The following is a 22,106-nucleotide window of genomic DNA, read 5'->3' on the forward strand; positions in this document are numbered from 1 at the left end:
CAATACACTCTGAGTGTACTAGTGTAATTATATAGTCAAGATAAACTAATACCTAATTACACTACAACCTTCTAATGGTTTGTTCCTTTCCATTTTGGTCGTGAGCTTCTGTTTATAATTTATAAGGTACTGATAACATTATCTTCTGCATATGACACCACATGCTATGTTATCTACAATATAAATTAATTGAACAACTACAAACAAATGTAGATAAATTGACCAAATGTGATTCTTTATTTAACATGAATGTTTACAAAGCTTAGACTTTCAGTATACACTCCAACAATTACCACCCATAAACGAGCAATATCCCGAAGTAGACCTTCTATCAGTTAGACTTCCTGCCCAGTCAGCATCAGTGTAAGCTTCAACTTGTAGATGTCCCCGGGTTTTAAACAGAAGTCCTTTACCGGGTGTTCTCTTTAGATACCTTAGGATCCGATACACAGCATCGAAGTGTTCAGACCCAGGCGAGTGCATGAATTGGCTAACTACACTTACTGGAAATGCTATATCAGGCCGAGTGTGTGATAGATAAATCAGTCTCCCGACAAGTCTTTGATAGCGCTCCCTTTCCTTTACTGATTCTGTCGCTGCTGGTTGTAGTTTGACGTAAGGCTCCATAGGCGTCTCAGCTGGCTTACATCCCAGCATACCAGTTTCGGTCAGCAAGTCAAGGACATATTTTCGTTGGTTGACAAATATACCTTCTTTGGACCTTGCAAACTCCATGCCAAGAAAGTATTTTAACACTCCCAATCCTTGATTTCAAATTCTTTTGCAAGCTTTCCTTTAAGTTCTTCAAGTTCCTTGTAGTCACTCCCTGTTAGGATGATATCATCAACATATACAATAAGCACAGTTGCTTTACCTTCCTTTGAGTGCTTGTAAAACATTGTGTGATTAGCTTGACTTTGAACATAACCAAGTCGCTTCACAACTTTGCTAAAGCGGTCAAACCATGCCCTTGGGGATTGCTTTAGACCATACAAGGTCTTCTTCAGTTTACACACCTTTCCGACTCCGAACTTTCTTTCAAACCCCGGAGGGAGGCTCATAAGTACTTCTTCATCTAGATCTCCATTTAGGAAGACATTTTTAACATCCAGCTGATATAAGGACCATTTGAGATTGATCGCAAGTGACAGAAGAACTCGAATTGAGTTAATTTTTACGACAGGAGCAAATGTTTCCTGGTAATCTATTCCATATATTTGTGTAAAGCCCTTTACTACAAGCCTTGCATTATATCTCTCTACACTCCCATCTTGTTTACTCTTTATAGTGAAGAGTCATCTGCACCCTACTATCTTTTGATCCTTAGGTGCTTTAATAATTTCCCAAGTACCATTTTTCTTTAAGGCATTCATTTCTCCAAAGACTGCTAATCTCCAATCCTTGTCCTCCAGTGCTTCCTGAATATTTCTAGGTACAACAAGTTTTGAAATATTAATAGTAAATGCCTTATGTGATTCGGATAAATGATCATGGGTTATGTATCTGGCAATGGGATGTTTGGTACAAGTTCGGGTACCTTTTCGAAAAGCAATGGGGAGGTCAAGATTGTCAGGGTCATTTTCTTGTGGAACAATTGAGGTTGGACTAGTAGACTCAAGAATAATAGGTAAAGTGGAGTTTTCATGTGAGTTAGGGGAAAAAGAGGTACCTGGAGTATTCAGTGTTCCTTCGCCCGGGGCTTCCAAAGAGGCTTGTGCTGGAATGATTAATTCATCTCTACTTCTTCCAAGGACATTTCTCCTAGAATAAACCAAAGGTTCAAGGATATTTCGGTTTTTTTCCATTCGAAGTATTTCCTTTTCTGATAGACCAATTTCATGGTTGACAATTATGGGTTCGGACTCCCCATTATTTTCATTTTGAGATTTTTGAGGTTGGTCAATAACCAAATTTGGAAGAGTTCTAGTTATCTCCCAAAAATTTGGTTCCCTTAGATTCTCCCCCTGAATCAAATTTTTCGTAAAATATGGTTTGGTTTCCATGAAAGTGGCATCCATTGTTATAAAGAACCGTTTTTTTAGAGGACAAAAAAATTTGTAGCCTTTGCGATTTGCAGCATAGTCTATAAAAACACATTTTTCTGCCCTAGGATCTAATTTTGACCGTGATCTCTTAGGTATGTGTACATAAGCGGTGCAACCAAATACTTTAAGGGGTAAATCAGAATTGATGCGAGATTCAGGGAAGTATTTTTTCAGACATTGCAACGGCGTGATGTAGTTTAAAACTCTAGTAGGCATCCTATTAATTAAATAAGTTGCTGTTAGAATTGCATCTCCCCACAAGTACTTTGGAATATTCATGTAAAACATTATGGCCCTCGCAACTTCAAGTAAGTGCCTATTTTTTCTTTCAGAGACTCCATTTTGTTCTGGAGTATCAGGACATGTTGATTGATGTAAGATGCCTTTTTCCCTCAAAAATATTTCTACAGATTGATTGAAATATTCTGTACCATTATCTGTTCTCAAAATACTTATTTTTGTTTGAAATTGGTTTTCAATCAAATTGTAGAATTCTTTAAAAAATTTCTCAACCTCATTCTTGTTTCTCATCAAAAAACCCCAACAGAGTCGAGTATGGTCATCGGTAAAGCTTACAAACCATTTTTGTCCTGATGATGTAGTTACCTTTGAGGGTCCCCACAAATCACTGTGGAATAAGTAAAAAGGCTTTGATTCAAGGTAAGGTCTAGAGACATATGTTTTACGAGGACTTTTTGCAAGAGTACAACTTTCGCATTGAAAATCTAAGGGATTCATATTTTTAAACAAATCAGGGAATAAATGTTTCATATATGAAAAACTAGGGTGACCTAAACGGCAATGCCAAACCATTATTTGATCATAAATAGAAAGAGAACTAATACTACTAAGTCCTTGCACAATTTCCTTACTAGGTAAAATGTCCTCAAAGTAGTAAAGACCATTCACCATTTTAGCACTGCCAATCGTCTTCCCCGAGCTCCGGTCCTGAAAGGTACAATGAGAGTCACAAAAAACTACACGACAGTTAGAGTCTTTGGATAATTTACTGACTGAAAGAAGATTGCATGTAAGTTTAGGTACATAGAGAACAGACTTAAGATCTATATTCTCAGAAATTTGGACTGAACCTTTTCTGGCAATAGGTGAAAAACTTCCATCTGCAATCTTAACCTTTTTATTTTCAAGACAGGGTGAGTATAGTTTTAACAATTTCAAGGAATTGGTCATATGATCAGATGCTCCAGAATCAATTATCCATGGAGCAGAAATTCCGAAACCACATGGAAAGACAATTATTTCGTTACCTGTATGCGCCACAGAAACATTAGGAGTACTGGATGATGGGTTTGAAGTTAACAGTGCTAGAAGTTGCTCCAGATGCTCTTTTGTGATGGTGCTAGCAATAGTCATTGCCTCATTCGCAGTGGGAAAGATACGTCCATTTTTCTCACCTGATTTGCTTTTAAAGTTGGCAGGTTTGCCATGAATTTTCCAGCAAGTTTCTCGGGTGTGACGTGGCTTGTTGCAAAAGTCGCACCACAGAACTGATTTTTCTTCTGGTTTACGTAGATTGGCAGTGCCTCTGCGTATGTTTGAGCCTGTAGAGGTAAGGGTTGAACCTTCAATGATAGTCGTAGGTCCTTTTTTGCCAAGCATAACATTCCTCCGGCTCTCCTCCCTTCTAACTTCGGAGAAGACTTCACCGAGGGATGGTAGTGGTCTCCTACCAATGATTCTTCCTCTTACCTCATCGAACTCAACATTGAGGCCAGCCAAGAATTTGAAGATACGACTGCCTTCCACTGTTTTCTTGTGGTACTGTCCATCTTCAACATTCTTCCACTCATATGCATCAAAAAGATCAAGGTCCTGTCAGATCCTCTTCAAGGAGTTAAAATACTTGGTGACCGGTTCTTCTCCTTGTCGCAATTCACCAAGTTTGAGAGTCAACTCAAAGATTTGGGACTGATTCCCCAAATCAGAGTACATCTGATTTATGTTTTCCCATAATTCATATGCCGTAGGGAAACACATATAATTTGCGCCAATCTCCTCTTCCATGGAATTTACGAGCCATGTCATTACCATGGAATTTTCGGCATCCCATGTAGCATACATTGGGTCTTTTTCCGATGGAGTTTTCTTTTCACCCGTTAAATAGCCCATCATTCCTCGGCCCCGAATATACATCTTCACTGATTGCGACCACCATAAGAAGTTGTCGCCGTTCAGCTTGATGGTGGTTATCTGGGTGGGATGTGAGGAGGACTGAGGAATGGTGGTGGATTCGCTGGAGTGTTCAGACATGGCTTTGACTTAAGAAATTTCTGGACAGGGAAGGATGGCTCTGATACCAACTTGAAAGAGATGACTTGAGGGCATAATGATCTCTCCTATTGAGATTGTATTTATAATAATTTACAATATAATTACAGCTCAATGATTTACAGCAATTAAGAATAATTAATGCTAATTAATGCTAATTAAAGCTAATTAAAGCTTGCTAAAAATAATCAAGACAGCTAACTAGCATAATTTACACCTCAGAGCTTTCCTAAATAATCTATATTCTCGACAGCTTTAAATGAACTTAGGCAAATGGAAAAGGAACAAAAGCTTCCTTAATTTTCCCCTTTGCTCATGTGCTAGTCAACTAGTGAGTCGACAAATATTATGTGTCAATCAATTGATGGTACCATGAGTTGATTGAAGAAATAATTATTTGTGCTAGGATCCATGAAGCAGCTAGAATAAGAGGGTGAATACATACTCGCTTTGATCAGTTATGTTTGTTCATCTCTTTAAGAGTTAGTGAGCAATGGAAAAAAAATACAAAACCAAGTCAAAACATAAATACAACAATAACCAATATAAGGTGGTTAGTTTTCCCTTGGACCCCTACTCCATAGCTATGATCCTTAAGGTGGATCACTCTCACTAACCCTCTATATTTTCACCTGCTCAGATGCTTCTCAGAGGCAGCAAATTCTCTTACAACACATATTGCTCAAATATAAAAGGGAGTACAAAATTACAAGCAACAATGAAAAAAATAACGGAGATTGCAACAATGAGATGTTTATTTTTCTTGCTTTCTCTTGCTTTGAATTGCTCAAAGAAGCTCAAGCATGAAACAACACTTGCCCAAAAATAATCTATGAACCTTTGCCAAAAAATCCCCAAACTTCCTCCTTATATATATATAAAGTAGATCCACTATCTTAATGACCCCTAGTGCCGGCCCTATGAATATGAAAGGAGATAAATACAGGTACATAGGTGTTAGGTACATGGTGAGGTAAATCTCAAGTCGTCAATTCCTGAGAATTGACCCCTGACCATTATGTCAGAGATATCATGCGTCCATCGTCTAAGCTACGCTTTGAGGGCAATGTTGGATTCCACAAGTAATCGACTATTGTGCATAATCATTCGATTAGATCACTATAGTAGTTGGGAATTCTACTATTGACAACAACTTTTTTGTTTAGTGACTCATTTATGGCTTCCACATACAACATCAGTTGACTTTTTAACAATACCAGTTGACTACCTAGTGGCTGGTACTCAAATAGAAACATTTTATTCATTGGCATTTTAGCTTGAGTGAATTATCAGTCAACTACTTCATTAGTCGACTACTATCAATTGACTACAAAATATGGTTCAAACCACTCGCGTTGAATTCGTGTCATACCAGGATATCCTATGTATTCTGGACTTTCTAGCCTAGTAAATCTCGCCCTTATTTTATCAAGACTTCATCCTTATTTAATATTCAATTGACCTCAACCTACTAAGAGTTTCCATATCCAAAGACTTCTTACCTCTTGAACTTCTTTCATTTTTTAATATCTAGTCAATCTTGACGTTACAAGACTTCTACTTTCCCATCGTAGGCTAACCTTGTCATTTAGGACTTCTAATGCCAATGACCAATTCTTTGAGACTTCTAATGCCTAGAGTCCAATTCTCGATTACTTCATTTGGTGCTTAATTAGTGTCAACAAATCTTGACTCACTAGGTCTTCCAATCCTTAGAGTTCACTTCTCTAGGACTTTAACCTTATTTGGCATCCAATCAACCATGACCTACGAAGACTTCATCACTCACCAAGCATCGAGTCTACAATGACCTTCATAAACTGCCACTTAACTAGAGTTCACTCTCTTTTGGAACTTTATCACTTACCAAATATCTAGTGGACCATGACATGTTTGGATTCACTACCTAGAGTCCACTCCTCTTGGACGTCATAACTAACAGAGATCCAATTCTTTTATACCCTACCTAGACTTCTTCTTGGATCACTGGATGTCGATGTGATAGAGAGGGGTGAATACTACTCTTTGCATGCAGTGTTAGTTTTCTAGAGACAATAAAGGAGATTGTTTAGTGAGTTTCAACTTCCTTGGGTTAGCAATCCCCTAATTGCAAATCAAGTAACCCTTTTGTGTCTCTTCTTTTTAAACAGTTTCTTATTTCCTTTATGCAAGTGTTTAGTTTAATAAAGCTGTAAAGTTTGAGAAAGGTTCATTTTTTTTTGTAGGCATTTACCCTCCTCTAGCCGCCCGCCAAGGGACCTACAAATTGGTATAACAACACAACAGCTTTAGGAGGACTAACAGCCAAACAAAGCATAAGAGATGGTCGGACCGAGCATCAACCCATCGAAGTTCAAGGGAGAATTTGCGAGCTGGAAGAAAAAGATAGAGGTATTCTTTAAGACATATTTCGATTTACTATTAATCATGAAATTTTGTTTTGTAGCACCAGAGGGTAAAGAAGAATACCAATGGACAAAGAAGGAGCAAACCTACTTCGTGGCAAATGGCAAAGCAGAGTTTCATCTGCTTAGCATCTTACCACCTTAAGAAGTCATCCGGATCGGATGCTATGAGTCAGCAAAGGATCTCTGAGAGAAATTCTTAGAACTACACGAAGGGACCTCAGGAACCAGATCGACAACATCAAATTAGAGAAAGGTGAAACCGTTGCACACCTTCACTCAAGAATAAAGGAACTCATCATCGGACTCACGAATCTCAGAAAAAAGGTAACCAATCGAGATTCGCTAAGATACACGTTTAACGTATTTCCTAGGACTACTGAATGGACATCATTAGTAGATGCTTATTATATCTCAAAGGATCTAGAAGTAAGTACTTTAGAAGAGTTATTTTCAACTTTTGAAGTTCATAAAACAAGATGTGCATATCTGAAGAAGGAGCCTAAGCACAACATTACCTTAAAGGCAAAAATGGACGAACCAAATTCTGGATCTTTTCTCGATGATGACGAAACGACATTCATAGTAAGAAAATTTAAAAAATTATTTAAAATTAATAAATTTAATCAAGTGGAGGGTAATAGAAGGAAAAGAAAGATAAGATGCTACCGCTACAATGAAGAAGGGTACGTGAAAGATAACTGCTCTAAATTGAAAAGCAAGGACAAGAACAAGGATAAGGAGAAGAACAAGAAGCCAGCTCAGACCAAGTATAATCTAAAGGCGACGTGGGATGAAACGTCATCCGAGTCAGAAATCAAAGCCATCGCTAGACTTACATTAGTGGCAAGTCACCAGGAAGATGAAGATGAAGTAAGCTCATTCTCAATGGGCATCGATGAAGGGGGAGCAGCATCAGAAGAAAGCATCACTTCAGGGGAGTTTTAGACCACAAGATCGACAAGGTAAGTTAGGTACGGTCCCTACCTCCTAATAAATTATTTCTCGTTATAAAAATGTTATCAAAAATTTCTTACAAATTAGAAATAGAAAATAAAAAATTATTAAAAGAAAATAATGAGTTAAAAGGAACTCTAGCAACGGCTTATCGATTAGAGGATTTTGATAAACTAAAATTAGAAAATAAAAATTTAAAGGAACAAATACAAAATTTGAAAATTTTTGCATGTTCCACTTACATTTCTTCAAAATTTAGAAATAATTTAGGACTTAAGTGACATCTTAGATATCACATAGACTAATTTTAAAAAAAATCACAGAATTATATCCCTAAGAAATTTTTAATTAACCTAGTAGGTAGGAACTTATATTGGATTCTAAAACATGCTTAGATTAAATTATTATGTTTTAAAGTTAGAGTTAGGGTTTTCAGAAAGAAAATTAAATGTTTAATTTCTTTAAAAGACTTTATCTAGAAGTGGTTATTGTTTCAATAACCAAGAAGGCTTAGTACATGTCACAGCTTAGAAGCCAATTATTGAAATGAATATTTAATTGACTAACTGTTAATCATGTAATTAAAAATGATCTAATGCTTTCAAACAAATTGTTTGTCAAAATTTCTGTCAGAAATTATTTAGAAGTTAATTTTTTAGCTATACAAAAATTTTAAAATGTTTTCTATTAATTTTTTTTGCAGAGCTATTTTCAAACTTTATTTTTCTATGAAAAATTATCATCTTTCTAGAAAAGATTTTTTTTTTTGAAAATTTTTATGTCTACTCAACCCTTAGTAAAATTTTTATTTTTTTTTTTCAAAATTCGTTATAAGATTTCATATTTTTTAAAAAAAATTTAATTTTCTAGAAAATAGTGTTTCCCTTATACTTTGTTTTAGATTTATTTTTTAAAGGATTTATAAGTACCCCATTTTTAATGCGATCAAAGAGGAAGAGGTGAAGATTATGTCTAGGGGGAGGGTATCAGTAATTTTTGCACATTATTATTTGCAAAATTTACCTTATTATTATTGGTTTATATTTTTTTTCCTAACTTAACTTGGGTTATTCACATAAAAAAAAAAGAGATTATTAGTACCCCCAAGGTAGTTTTGATGTGATCAACCAAGTCAGGTTAGGTCCTGTTGGTATTTAGCCTCTATGTCTAAGTGTGTAGGAACTTAGGAGCATAGGAAGTCGAGCGAAAGATATAGCTAGCGAGAAGGACGACATGGGAGAAAGCCGACGGGCTCGGTGCGTGAGGGATGAGGTGTTGCGGAAGAGTACGCTGGCGGACGAGAAGAAGGCGCGCGGTGTTTCCGAGGGACGAGAAGCCAGAGCGGAAGACTGCTCGAAGGTTGAAAAATGGGTTCAGATGAGCCCTATTTCTGATGGCCGAAATCACTGAAGCAAGTGGAGCTGGAGTGAAAGACCCGAACCAATGCGAGTGGAATCGGAGTGGAAGACCTAGACTGAAAGTAAACAGGAAGTTAACTTTCTCGGTCCGGGCGCCCGGGCTAGGAACTTCATCTAAACGCGACGTGGTGTGTTCCGTTACGGCAAGGATAAAAGTTTATCCCCTTTCAAGTGCCTAGAACAGGTATAATTAAGTTTATCCCCCTCCAGGTTTACAACACTTGTAAACGATTTCTTTTTATTTTTGTTCTGTAATTAAGTACTTCAACTGATGTAAGAGGCTTCTCTGCTTGAATAAAATTGTTTAGTGAGTTTCAACTTTTTTGGATTAACAGTCCCCTGATTGCAAACCAAGTAACCTTTTTGTGCCTCTTTTTTTTAAATAATTTCTTATTTATTTTATGCAAGTGTTTAGTTTAATAAAGCTGTATAGTTCGAGAAAGGTTCAGTTTTTTATTGTGCAGGCCACGATTCAAAATTTTGTTCCATGCTAGGCGAAACGGGCGAAACTTACTGTTCCACCCGCACACCGAAATCAACACTAGGCCAGCGACGATTTCGTCACGTCATCGAGTGCACCAGGAAGAATCGCACGCACACAACAGCATGGGTAGCGTCGCGAGTCGCCTAAAGCGTCACAGGCCCTAGACGCGTCGCGATGCAACGTTTCTAGCATTGTTGAAAGCGTCGTTGGACACCTCTAGCATCGCCGGATGCCTCCAGCACAATCAGAAGCAACTGCGGGGGTCGCGAGTGCATCACAGTTGCTGTCGTGGGAACTAGCACGTCACGGTTGCGGGCGGGCGTGTCGTGGGGCGTTGCGTTTCTATGTAATTCTCAATTCTCACTTAACTGTGATATTTTAAAGAGGTTTCCATAAACCCTAATTAAATTATCCTAATAAAATATAAAAAATATATTTAAAATTTCTAAAAAATTAATAAATTTTATTAAATAATATTTTGAAATTTTTTACTATTTTAAATTTTATTTAAAAATTCTAAAAATATATAAAAATATATAAAAATTCTAATAAATCAAATTTATATTCTTATATATTTTTTTAATTATTTTGTATTTTTTTTACTATTTTAATGTTTAATTGATATTCTAATTTTTTTTACTATTTTAAATATATATTATTTAAATAACTAAATAAATAGTTAATTTATATGATTATTATATATAAAATAGTATTTTTTTATTAATTTATATAATTATAATTATTTAATCTGGACATTGGATAACTATAAAGGTTATCTAAACCAAATATTACAAGAACCCTTCAATTTGATTCATGTCACTTCTTTTAGTATTAGTAATGTAATATATTATGATATTATGATGTATCAATTTTAATTTGAGTTATTGATAGATCAATTTTTTTTAAAGAAAACTATATTTAATTATTTTTTTCTAATAATATTAAGTTGTTTAATAATGGAGAATTTATATAAAATCAATATATAACTTATTTTTAAATTATACACAATAAATTTATTTATCTAATAATTACTATATATAAATAAAAAATATTGAAACTGTATCGGTACGACACGATACTGAAATTGTATCGTTCCGATCTGGGACTGAAACCTCGACACGGGTCGAGATTTTAAACTTTAGTGCAGACTATTCACCCCCCTCTGGTCGGCCGCCAAGGGACCTACGTACATATCCTTCTCAAAACTTTCAATTGAAATTAGACAAGCACATAATCAAATTAGAATGAAATAAAAAGAGAGTACAAGACAATTAAGTTTGCTTGGTTTGCAATCAAAAGATTGCTACTCTAAAACAAAGAAATCTCACTACTATATCCTTCTATGAGCAAATCCTAGGAGGTGGAGAAGTCTCGTATAAGCATTGAAGAACAATAATGAAAGTACAGAGTGTGGAAATAAAAGTACAGTAAGTGTTGTGTTAAAACTAAGTGAACTAGGACTCTATTTATAGTGCTCTAGTCAAGTTTATCTGTTGCTGACGTGGGGGGCTCTGATCGCCTGAATGGCGATCTGGGCACCTCTAGTAATGCAAACTCTATCTCCACGCAATGGCTGGAAGATATAATTTTTTCATGTTCGGGCGCTTGGACCGTTGCTGATGTGGACTTGAAAAGTGATCCACTGCGACAAGACGCCTGTTTAACACCCTAGTGGTGTGGGCACCTGAACTAGATGGTTCATGCTCCTAGACTAGATAGTCCGGGCGCCCTGACCAGTCAGCTAGGTGCTGACTATCCAACGTCTTCTCCAGTCGTTGGCTTCTTCTCCCGTTGCTTGGGTGATACTCCGGCCTTTCAGAGTTGAGCTCACTTAAATGTAACTTAGGTCATCTCCTCGAGTAGTTTTTCGCTCTGACTTCTCATCTCTTAGATGCGTCACACGCATTCTTCTCGCTCCACCGGTGTACTATTCTGTAGCTTTTCATCCCTCGAATGCACCAAGTTCGTCGACTCAATTTTTGTGCCATCCTTCTCGTCCCTACGTCTTTCGCTCGACTTCTTGCATTCCTAAATACTTGCACACTCAGACGCAAGACATAAATACATAAAGTCTAACTTGATTTGGTTGATCATATCAAAATCCATGATACTTTTATGAGATTGATCCATCGATAAAGTAGAGATCATGGAGTAGAAATCGACCAACTATGTTATATGATTTGTCTGGTATTCTTCTTTTGTGTTTTTATTTGTTTTTTATTCTATTGTGCAAATTCATTATAGACGAGAACAAAGATGAACGAAATTGTGTTTGCCTATTTATCCCCTCTAGTCAGCACTCAATGGTCTCAACATTAATGTAGTAATACAAATTTAGAATAAAATTTATCTTAATGCTAAGAGAGATGCATTGTTGAGTTGGTGGCATGCCTATGGTGTTGGCGATGCTTACATGATGAATTATGAGGATTAAATAGGAAGATTATTATAAAGTACATAAGAAAATAATTTGAGAAATCAATAGGAAAATTCAAGAGAAATACAAGTTGAGAGAATGAGGGGATAAGAAATTATAAGTTGAAAGAATGAGAATGAGAGAATGCAAGTTGTTTGGATGAGAGATGAGTGATAAAATCAGGAGCTATTTACAGGAACATTTTAGAAATTCTTTGAATTTATTTAGGCCTATTTGGTAACTTTAGACTAAAATTAACAAAAACACCTCATTTTCATTTGAAATAAAGGAGAGACTAATTTTAGCCTTTTTTAGGGTTTTTGAAGATTGGTCTAAGCCAAAGCTTGAGAAGGCCCAATTTTTTATAAGCACACGACCCAATCTGTTTGACGCCATCCACTTGCACGCTATAAATATTGGTCCAAGTTAGGGTTTCTTCCGCATGCCCCCACCCAACACCAAGCCACGCCACTTCTTCGACAGCCCTTTTTTCTCTTCTTCCCAAGGCCGCCATTTTAAGTGTAAATACAAGCTCTTGTTTTGTTTTTCAGTTGGTTTCTTGTGATGCTCTTCCGTTCAGATCGCCATGAAAACTAGAAGCGCCATTCATATTTCTCTCTCTCATGGTTTCGGATCCGACGCTGCTTTTACGAATATTTCTTCTTTTTCCACTCTTAATTACATTGAAGTGCGAAGCTTGATGATGAGAATGGATATTTACATCTCACGACGGTCATCTGAGACGCTTCTGTGTCAATGTCGATGCATATCCAAACTCTGATGGCTTCTCTTCAACTTTTATGTTATAGCTTCAGCAGTAATGTTTTTTTTTTATAATCCAAGTGTCAGGATTTTGATAAACAACCTTCTTCTCTAATTCGCATAAATCTGAAGATAAATCCGAGGTATAATTTAATTATGCACGCTCAGAAAGCCGACCTTCTGAAGGATGTACGGGTTTCACATATCGATCTCTTTATTCTAATCAATGCATTACTATTTTATTTTGCAAGTTATCAGTTCAAAATTTTAATTCATGTTATATTGCGGGTATTATTATAATACATTCTTACTTAAGAAACTACTTTGGATTTGAAAAATATATAATTGAAAATATAAAACATGGAGATAATAATCGTCTTTATTTTTATTTTTTTAAAAAAGAAACAATGATATCATTTTTAATGTTTTAAATAATAAAAAATTAATTATTTAATATATTAAAATTATTTATGAGTAGTAAAATCTATTAATATCGATTTCTGTATTGATTTATAAATTTTATAAACTAATTTAATATCTTTTTATTTATATGATTTTTATAGTTAAAGAATAGTCATCGTGTTTTTAAATATGTAAAATTATATATAAAGTACTTAATTTATAATTAATCATATAAAATACAGTAAATTATATCTTACAGGTTCTTTTATTGTATTTATATGATTCATTAGGATGAAATGTTAAATTATTTTTTAATTTGATTAAAGGAATTTAAAAATAAAATATAATTTAATAATTTTATCTTTAAGTTATATGAATATAATTGAATTAAAAATTTAGTTGTTAAAATTTGTTTTGTCATTTAATTTAGTTTTATTATTAAGTTGTATAAGACTACTTGAATTAAAAAAAATTAGTCCATAACTAATTTTTATATCATTTGATTTATATTTCATGTTTAACATTAATAATCATTACTTTTGATTAATAGTCTCAAATTAAAAAAAAAACATATTTATTTATTTTATGCAGTTATATGTATATTTGATCACTTTTGTAGATGATTATTGACAATATATGTATCTCTAGTTGTTTCTTACTAAGAACAAAGCATACGAAGCTTTTAATGTAATTAAGGTTGAACTAGAGAAAGCAAATTAAGATGGCTAGTATTATGGTAGATACATTGAAGATGGGATTGTTAGAATTACAATACATCATACATGAAAAGGATGCACATATATTAAGATCTTGCTATTATCAATCTCTAAAGCACAATGGAAAACTAAAACAATGGCTAGCACAAGCTGACCTAAATCCATCACAAAGCTATCGCTTCTTACTTATCGTGGGTGTTCCTGCTAGTATGGAATAATCTTCTATAGGAGTGGGCTATCACTTCTTACTTATCGTGGGTGTTCTTGCTAGTATGGAATAATCTTCTATAGGAGTGGGCGGCGACAATCCTTAGTTCTTTCTCAATTGGGAAGAAAGGAGATTGAAAAAGTTCTAGAATGTGTCTTAATTTATGAGCATCTTCCTTTATATACCAAACTCATCTTATAGAGACTATTCACAAGTCCATCCATCATTAACAGTCATCAATATTAATAAATCGGGTTATTGAATCTACACATTAAATCCACATCAAATTTATTCAAAACCTCTTTATATGCATTGAAGCATTAAATCACTTAATTGAGTTTAGTTATTTTAATGATAATTAGATGTGTGTGTTAATTAAGTGTTAACTCATCTTATGAAGATTAATTCTATCCATGTGGACTCAATTGGATTTAGTCCACTCATATAGATTTAATCGTACAATCTTCCACTTAGGCTATACTTAATTCGTTATACACCACACAACCCTTAGTTAAGCACAACATGCCAAACTTTATGGGTTAAATACTTCTTTAAATAATCTCGTCCATTAAATCAATTAGTACAAGATTAAAGAAGTCATAACTACTATAACCGTAACAAGATCACATTAATCATAGTATTAATATCATTAACGACATAGATCAAATGTTGATGTATAGTATAAGAATGACACGAAATGTAATCTACAAGTGTCTATTCTCAATAAGTCCTCTTTATGGCCTAAATCAAGTCTAAATCATATTTACTAAAACCTTATGCTAAACTATAGTGGTAAATCATGATTTAACTTTATGAGTCCAACTGGAGTCCACATCATATTTACAACAAGTAAATGTAAAACTGCAACAGAAAATATGATATTTATATGTCAAAGAAAGTCAAAATTATGCACATATATAGAAAAACTGTAATATATATAATGAGTTAAAAAATATATATTCATGAACATATAGCATCACACAAAACACAGATTCCTACATAATGAGTACTTCATCAAAAGGAAGAACCCTCATATTCAGCACATGCTGATGAAACACCTTGGGTGACAAATCCTTGGTGAGTGGATCCGCTAACATGGAATCTATCCATATATGCTCTATCATTATTTGACCATTCTGAATTCTTTCTTTAACCATAAAAAACTTTATATTAATGTGTTTAGACTTCGATGAACTATGGTTATTTTTGAAATACAATTCTATAGCTTTGTTATCACAGTTGATCCTTAATAACCTGTCAATGCCCTTAATAATCTATAACCCTATGATAAAGTTTCGCATCCATATTCCGTTGTTGGAAGCTTCATAGCAAGTTATAAACTGTGCCTCCATAGTGAAAGTGGCTATTAGCATTTGTTTTATGCTTTTCCACGATATAGGCTCTTTCGTTAATATGAAGACATCCCCTGAGGTGGATCTCTTGCTATCTAAGTATCCAACAAAATCAGAATCTGAATATCTAATGATCTCCAGATGATCTGATCTTAGATATGTGAGCATGTAATCTTTCGTTCTTTGCAAATACCTCACAACCCTCTGTACAACTTTCTAATGCTCTTGTCTAGGGTTACTCAAATATTTTTCCAACATCCCCACAATGTATACAAGATCCGATCGCGCACATACTTGAGCATACATCAAACTGCCTACTACTGATGCATAGGGGAATTGTTATATTTTCTTGATCTCGAGTTCATGACGTAGACATTGTTGCAAGCTAAGTCTATCACCCTTTGCCACTGAAGTATCCTCAGGAGCATAATTTTGCATGTCATACTAATTGAGCACCTTTTCTATATAAACCTTTTGTCATAGTCTAAGTGTATACCTTGAACGATCACGAACAATCTGTATGCCTAAGATAAAAGATGCTTCACCAAGATCCTTCAATTTAAATTATCCGAACAGAAATGACTTAGTTTCTAGCAGTTAACTCATATCATTGCATGCAAGTAATATATCATCCATGTAGAAAACAAGTATAATAAACTTGCTCCCACTAAACTTGATATACAAATATTGATTAATTGGATTCTCCTTGAAACCACTTGAATCAAACTTCCAGTACCATTGATGAGATGACTACTTCGAACCATAAAATGGACTTCCTTAGTTTACATACTAGGTGCTTTGAATCATCCGACTCAAAGTTCTCTAGTTGTACCATGTATATAGTTTCTTCAATGTTTCCATTGAGAAACGTAGTCTTAATGCCCATTTGGTATAGCTCTATGTCATAATGTGCTACAAGTGTGATGATTACCCTAAGGGAGTCTTTTGTCAAAACTGGCAAAAAAGTCTCCTTGTAATCAATGTTCTCCTTTTGAGTGAATCTCTTGGTGACTGATAAACCTAATTTTGTCGTGAAATATGTACAAATAAAATACTAAACCCCAAACTACACTAATGCAGTAGGGTGTGACCCAAGTCGTATCTCACAAAGAATGTAGTCGATGCATGATAATCCTAAGATCAAGTTTATTGGTTTGGGGGCTTGCTTTTTTAAGCAATAAATGGAAAAGCTAAATAATGAAAAAACAACCTGTTTAACCTAAACTATGATTTCCATTAACCTAAGAAGCACAAAACATGTAATGAAACTTAAGCATTTATGAAATCTAACTACTAGTTGCATAAGAGGGAAAATAAAGGAATTGATACTACACATGCAAACAAATCATGACATTGGAAAGAAATAAGGCATTCAAACTAATCCTAACTACTACAATGTAGGATCGAAAAGAATTTAGATATCTCCACAATGACATGATATTATCCACTTTGGGCCTAAGCCCTCATGGTTTTGCTCTTGGACTCTCCCCAAAAGGCCTCATCCCAATGGAGATATCTTTTCTCTTATAAACCCATGATCTTTACCATGTGTTTTCAATATGGGACTATGTTTGCAACCTTGCAACCCTAACAATCCCCCCTCAAACAAAGGCCCATAGACTTCCCACGTCCGATCCTCAACCCACCAGGTCTTCCTACCCCTTGGTCCACCCGACCTACTAGGACTTCCTTGCCTAGTCGCAACTAGGACTTCCTGCCTGGTGTCTGGTCCTCTTGATTTGAACATAGGAGCCCCCACTTTCTTTGTTCGAGGTCAATATTGTACCCACATGGCTCAATCAGACCATAGCTCTTGTGCACATTTGGCGGTTAAACCTTCTGACAGCCCGGGCTCTGATACCAATTGTAGGATCAAAAAGAATTTAGATATCTCCATAATGATATGATATTGTCCACTTTGGGCCTAAGCCCTCATGTTTTTGCTCTTGGGCTCTCCCTAAAAGGCCTCATCTCAATGGAGATATCTTTTCTCTTATAAACCCATGATCTTTATCATGTGTTTTCAAGATGGGACTATGTTTGTAACCTTGCAACCCTAACATACAATGCAGAAATTTAACATGAATAACAATATTAAAGAACACCAAAATGCAAATCAACATAACCAACCAACACTAAGGTGCAAAATCTAAGTATCATCTTGAACATCCAAGCTTGAACTAATTGAAAATTAAATTAAACAATGTTGAAGAAGGGAATTAATAACCAAATTGCAACTCACAAGGCAAGCTAGGAAATCCCATAACTTGTATCATTCGGATCTGAATCGAAGAAGAACAAGCGGCAATGAAGATGAACAGAGGAAACTGATCAAGATGTCACCAATGATGGATGATTGGAGCTCAAAAGAGTGGCGCTAGTTGAAGGGTGGAGACGCTCACGAAACCAACTAGGGTTTCCCCTAGGCTTGTATCAATCTGGATCAGATCTATGGTGAAGAAGAGGAAACTCCTCTATTGCACTGTGAGGAAGGTGCAACTAAAGATGGGATGGTGATCTGAATATGTAGATGTAGAATTCAGAAGGTGATGGAAAAAATCCTTATCTCCCTTGTAACTATGACGATTAACTCAACTCGGATCGGTGGTGCGATGTTGTCTAGTGGCGAAAGAAATGACGATGAGGTTGGCATGGAATTGGGGGGGGGGGGGGGGCAGGAGATGTTGAATGGATCGAATGAGGAAGAAGGTGACGGAACCTTCTGATGGAGATAAGGATGGACGAGGAAGGGAATTCTTGTCCTCAGTGGATGAAGGCGAAGCTTCGGTGGCCTGCGATCAGCGGAGGAAGAAGGTGAAGTCGCGTGTGTCTCTCCTCTATTTTTGACACTAATCTCCTGTAGCAAAATTGACAAAGCCTGCACTATAGCTTCTCCCATTTCAAATGATCTCACATCTGAACAGACGATCCATAATTCTTTAGATCTCAATCAACGGTTGGATCAGTTCATATTTGGAATCAAAGGCTTCAAATCTTGATCGATGGTGGTGATCTACCCTCTCTTTGACTTGGACAGAATGGATCTTTGATGGATGACATAGATCTCCTCAGATCTCGAATGGACATCCTAGACTACTTTGAAACTTGATCTCCCCAATTAATCTTAGAATTGAGCCCAATTTGGATCGATCCGACATGAGTCCATGATCCTTTGATGCATACAAAGATAACATTCAAATATTAGCATCAAATATTACAAATATGAGAGAATTTACAATTAAGTCTAAAAATACATACAACTTGTGAAATATGATATAATCATGGATTTATCACACAATCAACTCAAAAATTCAAGTATAAGATCCTAAATAATGTGATAAAATGATGGTTATTAAATCCCCTACACTTATTCTTGCATGTCCCGGGCAAGCAAACAAAACAAAGAAATAACTAGAATTTATCTCCCTAATTTTCTTAGAAATACTTATAAGATCATAAAAACTAATTAACTAAAACCATCTAAGGATCAAAATAATCTTAAATAAAATCTCTACAATAATCAATGGTGATATTATCCATTTGAAATAACTAAGCAAGTAGCAATCTCACCATAAAAATGTACCTACTCTAACTCTCACAATCATGTGTATAAGTGGAGCTCACTCAATACAACTCACAACACTTCACTATAATAAGCTTGCCCATTTTCTATTTCTCCATCACTATAAAAACATAGCATAGCATGAATCCAAAGGATTTATTAAGAATTGAAATGGAGTCAAAAAGAACTAAGTGAAGCAAACAAAATGACAAGATAAAAGAAATCAATGAAGAAAGTAAAAAAATGAGAGTATTGGAAGAATAAACCTGATGAGTTGGTTGCAATTAATGTGGGCCTGTTTACCACCAAAGGAGCATGCTCTACTTCTTCCCTTTATTGTTTTGCTATCCCATTGAAGATTTTCCATTGTTCCCTTGAAATTCTATCAAGTTTCTTTGAAGTGTCCTCCAAGATACTCTTAGTTTAATGTGAATCTCCTAATTACAGAAGCTAATTCTATCAAGTTTAATGTGAATCTTTGGACAAGGAAAAATGCATCACAAGTTAGTCCAAGCAAAAATAATATATAAAGTAAGGTAAATTTTGGCAGTTTTCAAACTGTCTGGTCCTAATTTTTAGTTTTGCTAAAACACTTGGTCGGACCAACGCCTATGGTTCCCTCTTCAGAGAATGTATCCTCACTTACTCCTCTCAAGCGAGATTACTTTTTATAGACCAATCCTCCAGACCATTTGGACTTTTTCTTAACGTACGAGGCATCAAGACTTTCTGTTGGACGTCAAATCCTCGACTTGTCTAGTCTTCGGCCTGGTGTCTACGACTCCTAGTGTTGGATCGAGAAGCGCTAAGGGGGGGGGGGGGTGAATAGTGCTCGTGACTATTTTGTTCGATTAAAACATATCAATTAAAATGCAGCGGAAATTAAACACAAACACACGCTAACACAAGTTGGTTACTTGGTTCGGAGCCTGTGACGACTCCTACTTCAAGGCCCGCAATCGTTGATCGCTTCCGGTGGGCAACAACTATATTTCATAAAGTTATTACAAGCTAAGTACAGAAAAAGCTCTAAATAAATTTTATACCGACAACTAAAATACTAAATATGAAGCTCCGAGTCGTCAACGTCGAGTTGTAGCTTTGTCGGACTGTCTCGTTAGCAGCTGGATGCAGAAAGATTTCTTGGAAGAAGATGATCTTACTGCTGCCTCTAGGCCTCCTTTTATTGGACGTTGAAGGCGTCTCCATTAAGCTCCAAGGCGCCTCCAACCCGAAATTTGATCCCGATTCAGCCGCTGTCGATAAGGCCTACTCGTTGCTCATTATCCACCTGAAGGCGCCTTCAACACCACTCCAAGGCGCCTTCAAGCAATGGTCCAAGGCGCCTTCAGTCACCATGAAGGCGCCTCCAGTTCCTTCCCGCAGGCAGCTTCCGCCTTGTACCTGAGGCGCCTCCAAGCTCCATGGAGGCGTCTCGGGTGCTGTTCATCCGAGGTGTACCTTGCTCTTTTGTTCCTATAAAATGTGTTAGTCCCAAACACATACCCTGTAAAACAAAGTTAGCACATAATAGTCATAGTAAGTCAAATATTGGTAGTTTTCGGACTGTCCGGGTCTGACTTCGGATTTTCAACCGGAAACCCTAGGTCGACTCGACGCCTACTGTTCCCTCTGCGGGGAACGCGTCCTCACCTACTCCTCTCAAGAGAGTTTACCTTTGCCAGTTCGATCCTCCAGATCGACTGGACTTTTGCTTAGCGTCCGATGCTTCCGGTCTTCATGCTGGACGTCCGGTCCATGACCCGTCCAGACTTCTACCCGGTTCGCGACACCAGGATTTCAACCTAGGGTTATCTCCCCCTAGGATTTTTGCTCGAAGCTTCGGCCCACCAAGACTTTTCGCATAGGGTTACCACCCCCTATAACCTAGGGTTACTGCCCCTAGGGATTTACCTTTGCCTAACCGCAGCTAGGACTTTTCTGAAAAGCTCATTCAAGTATGTTAGATAACAAACAATCTTAACTTTGAATCCCTTTGACATAATCAAAACATAGGTTCGATTGTCGATGCTTCCCGCACCAACACCTAAGACTTTCACCTAACATCCTCGACCCTAGAATTTCACCCAATGTCCTCAACCCACCAAGACATTGCCCAATCCCCCTTACTAGGACTTTATTACCTAACCGCAGCTAGGAGTTTCCACCATTTGCCTAGCCTCAACTAGGAGTTTCACTTTGCCTAAGATCACTTAAGACTTTCCTACACACTTAATTAAACTTGTTAGACCAACAAGAAATCTTAACTTTAATCCTTTATCATAATCAAAACTTAGGTTCGATCATCTGGTGCTTCCTGCACCAACACAAATGGAGTCGGTCGGGAGTCAGTTGAACCATCTCTGCGTCGAGCCGAAGAGGGTCATCAGGAACACTCGGGGTTGGTACGGTCACATGGCTCAGCTGAGTGGTCCAGCCGATCAGACATCTTGTCTAATCAGATCTTGAGTCATCCCAGCTCTACAAAATCCCGAGTCAGGTCCTAATTCAACTCAAAACCAAGTGGCATGGTCGCGTGGCTCAGTCGAATAATCTAGCCAATTGGACCTCTTGTCCGATCGGATCTGAGTCCTCAGGAGAGTCAAATCCTCAAAGGAGATGAGCCCTCAGAAGACCCGAGTTCTCGAGATGGTCATCATTCCTCAACTGACCCGACCCCGTCCGTGACAAGATCTGATCGAATGATAGAGGAGACTCGGTCAACCTACTATTAAAGCACATTAATGGCCCCTCATCCCAACTGCCTAATATTCCTTTTTGGCATTTTGTGTAACGATTGCTAGAGAATCAAAGGAATACTCCCTGTGCAATATGTATGACAGAAGCATCTACTATGCAAAATAATCAATCCTTTTTTGGAAGTACATTGATATTCGTACATACAACAATATAAACACTATATAAGGGGTTTCCTTTGAAAAGTGCAAGTACGCAACATTACGCACTTAAAGCCCACTGTTCATTTTCTATTATTCATCATCTTCTATCACTTATTTGACTTGAGCATCAGAGTGCCTGCACCAGGAAGCCTCCCTGGCCCGATTGTTGAAGTTTTCTTCCCTCTATGTT

General features: G+C 36.5%; 1 protein-coding gene and 1 non-coding gene across 2 annotated transcripts; one reads left to right on the plus strand and one right to left on the minus strand.

Annotated features, from left to right (window-relative positions):
- Nucleotides 1–270: 270 nt before the first annotated feature.
- LOC122044178 (uncharacterized mitochondrial protein AtMg00810-like) lies at nucleotides 271–735 on the minus strand. Its single transcript, XM_042604708.1, has one exon. The coding sequence runs from the start codon at nucleotides 733–735 to the stop codon at nucleotides 271–273; it is 465 nt and encodes a 154-aa protein (XP_042460642.1).
- Nucleotides 736–12,707: 11,972 nt separating this feature from the next.
- On the plus strand, nucleotides 12,708–12,800 carry LOC122044785. Its single transcript, XR_006129789.1, has one exon. It is a non-coding gene; the product is annotated as a small nucleolar RNA Z161/Z228 (small nucleolar RNA).
- The last annotated feature ends 9,306 nt before the right edge of the window (nucleotides 12,801–22,106 follow it).

Source organism: Zingiber officinale, chromosome 2A (genome assembly GCF_018446385.1).
Source record: "Zingiber officinale cultivar Zhangliang chromosome 2A, Zo_v1.1, whole genome shotgun sequence".
Taxonomy (NCBI): Eukaryota; Viridiplantae; Streptophyta; class Magnoliopsida; order Zingiberales; family Zingiberaceae; genus Zingiber; species Zingiber officinale.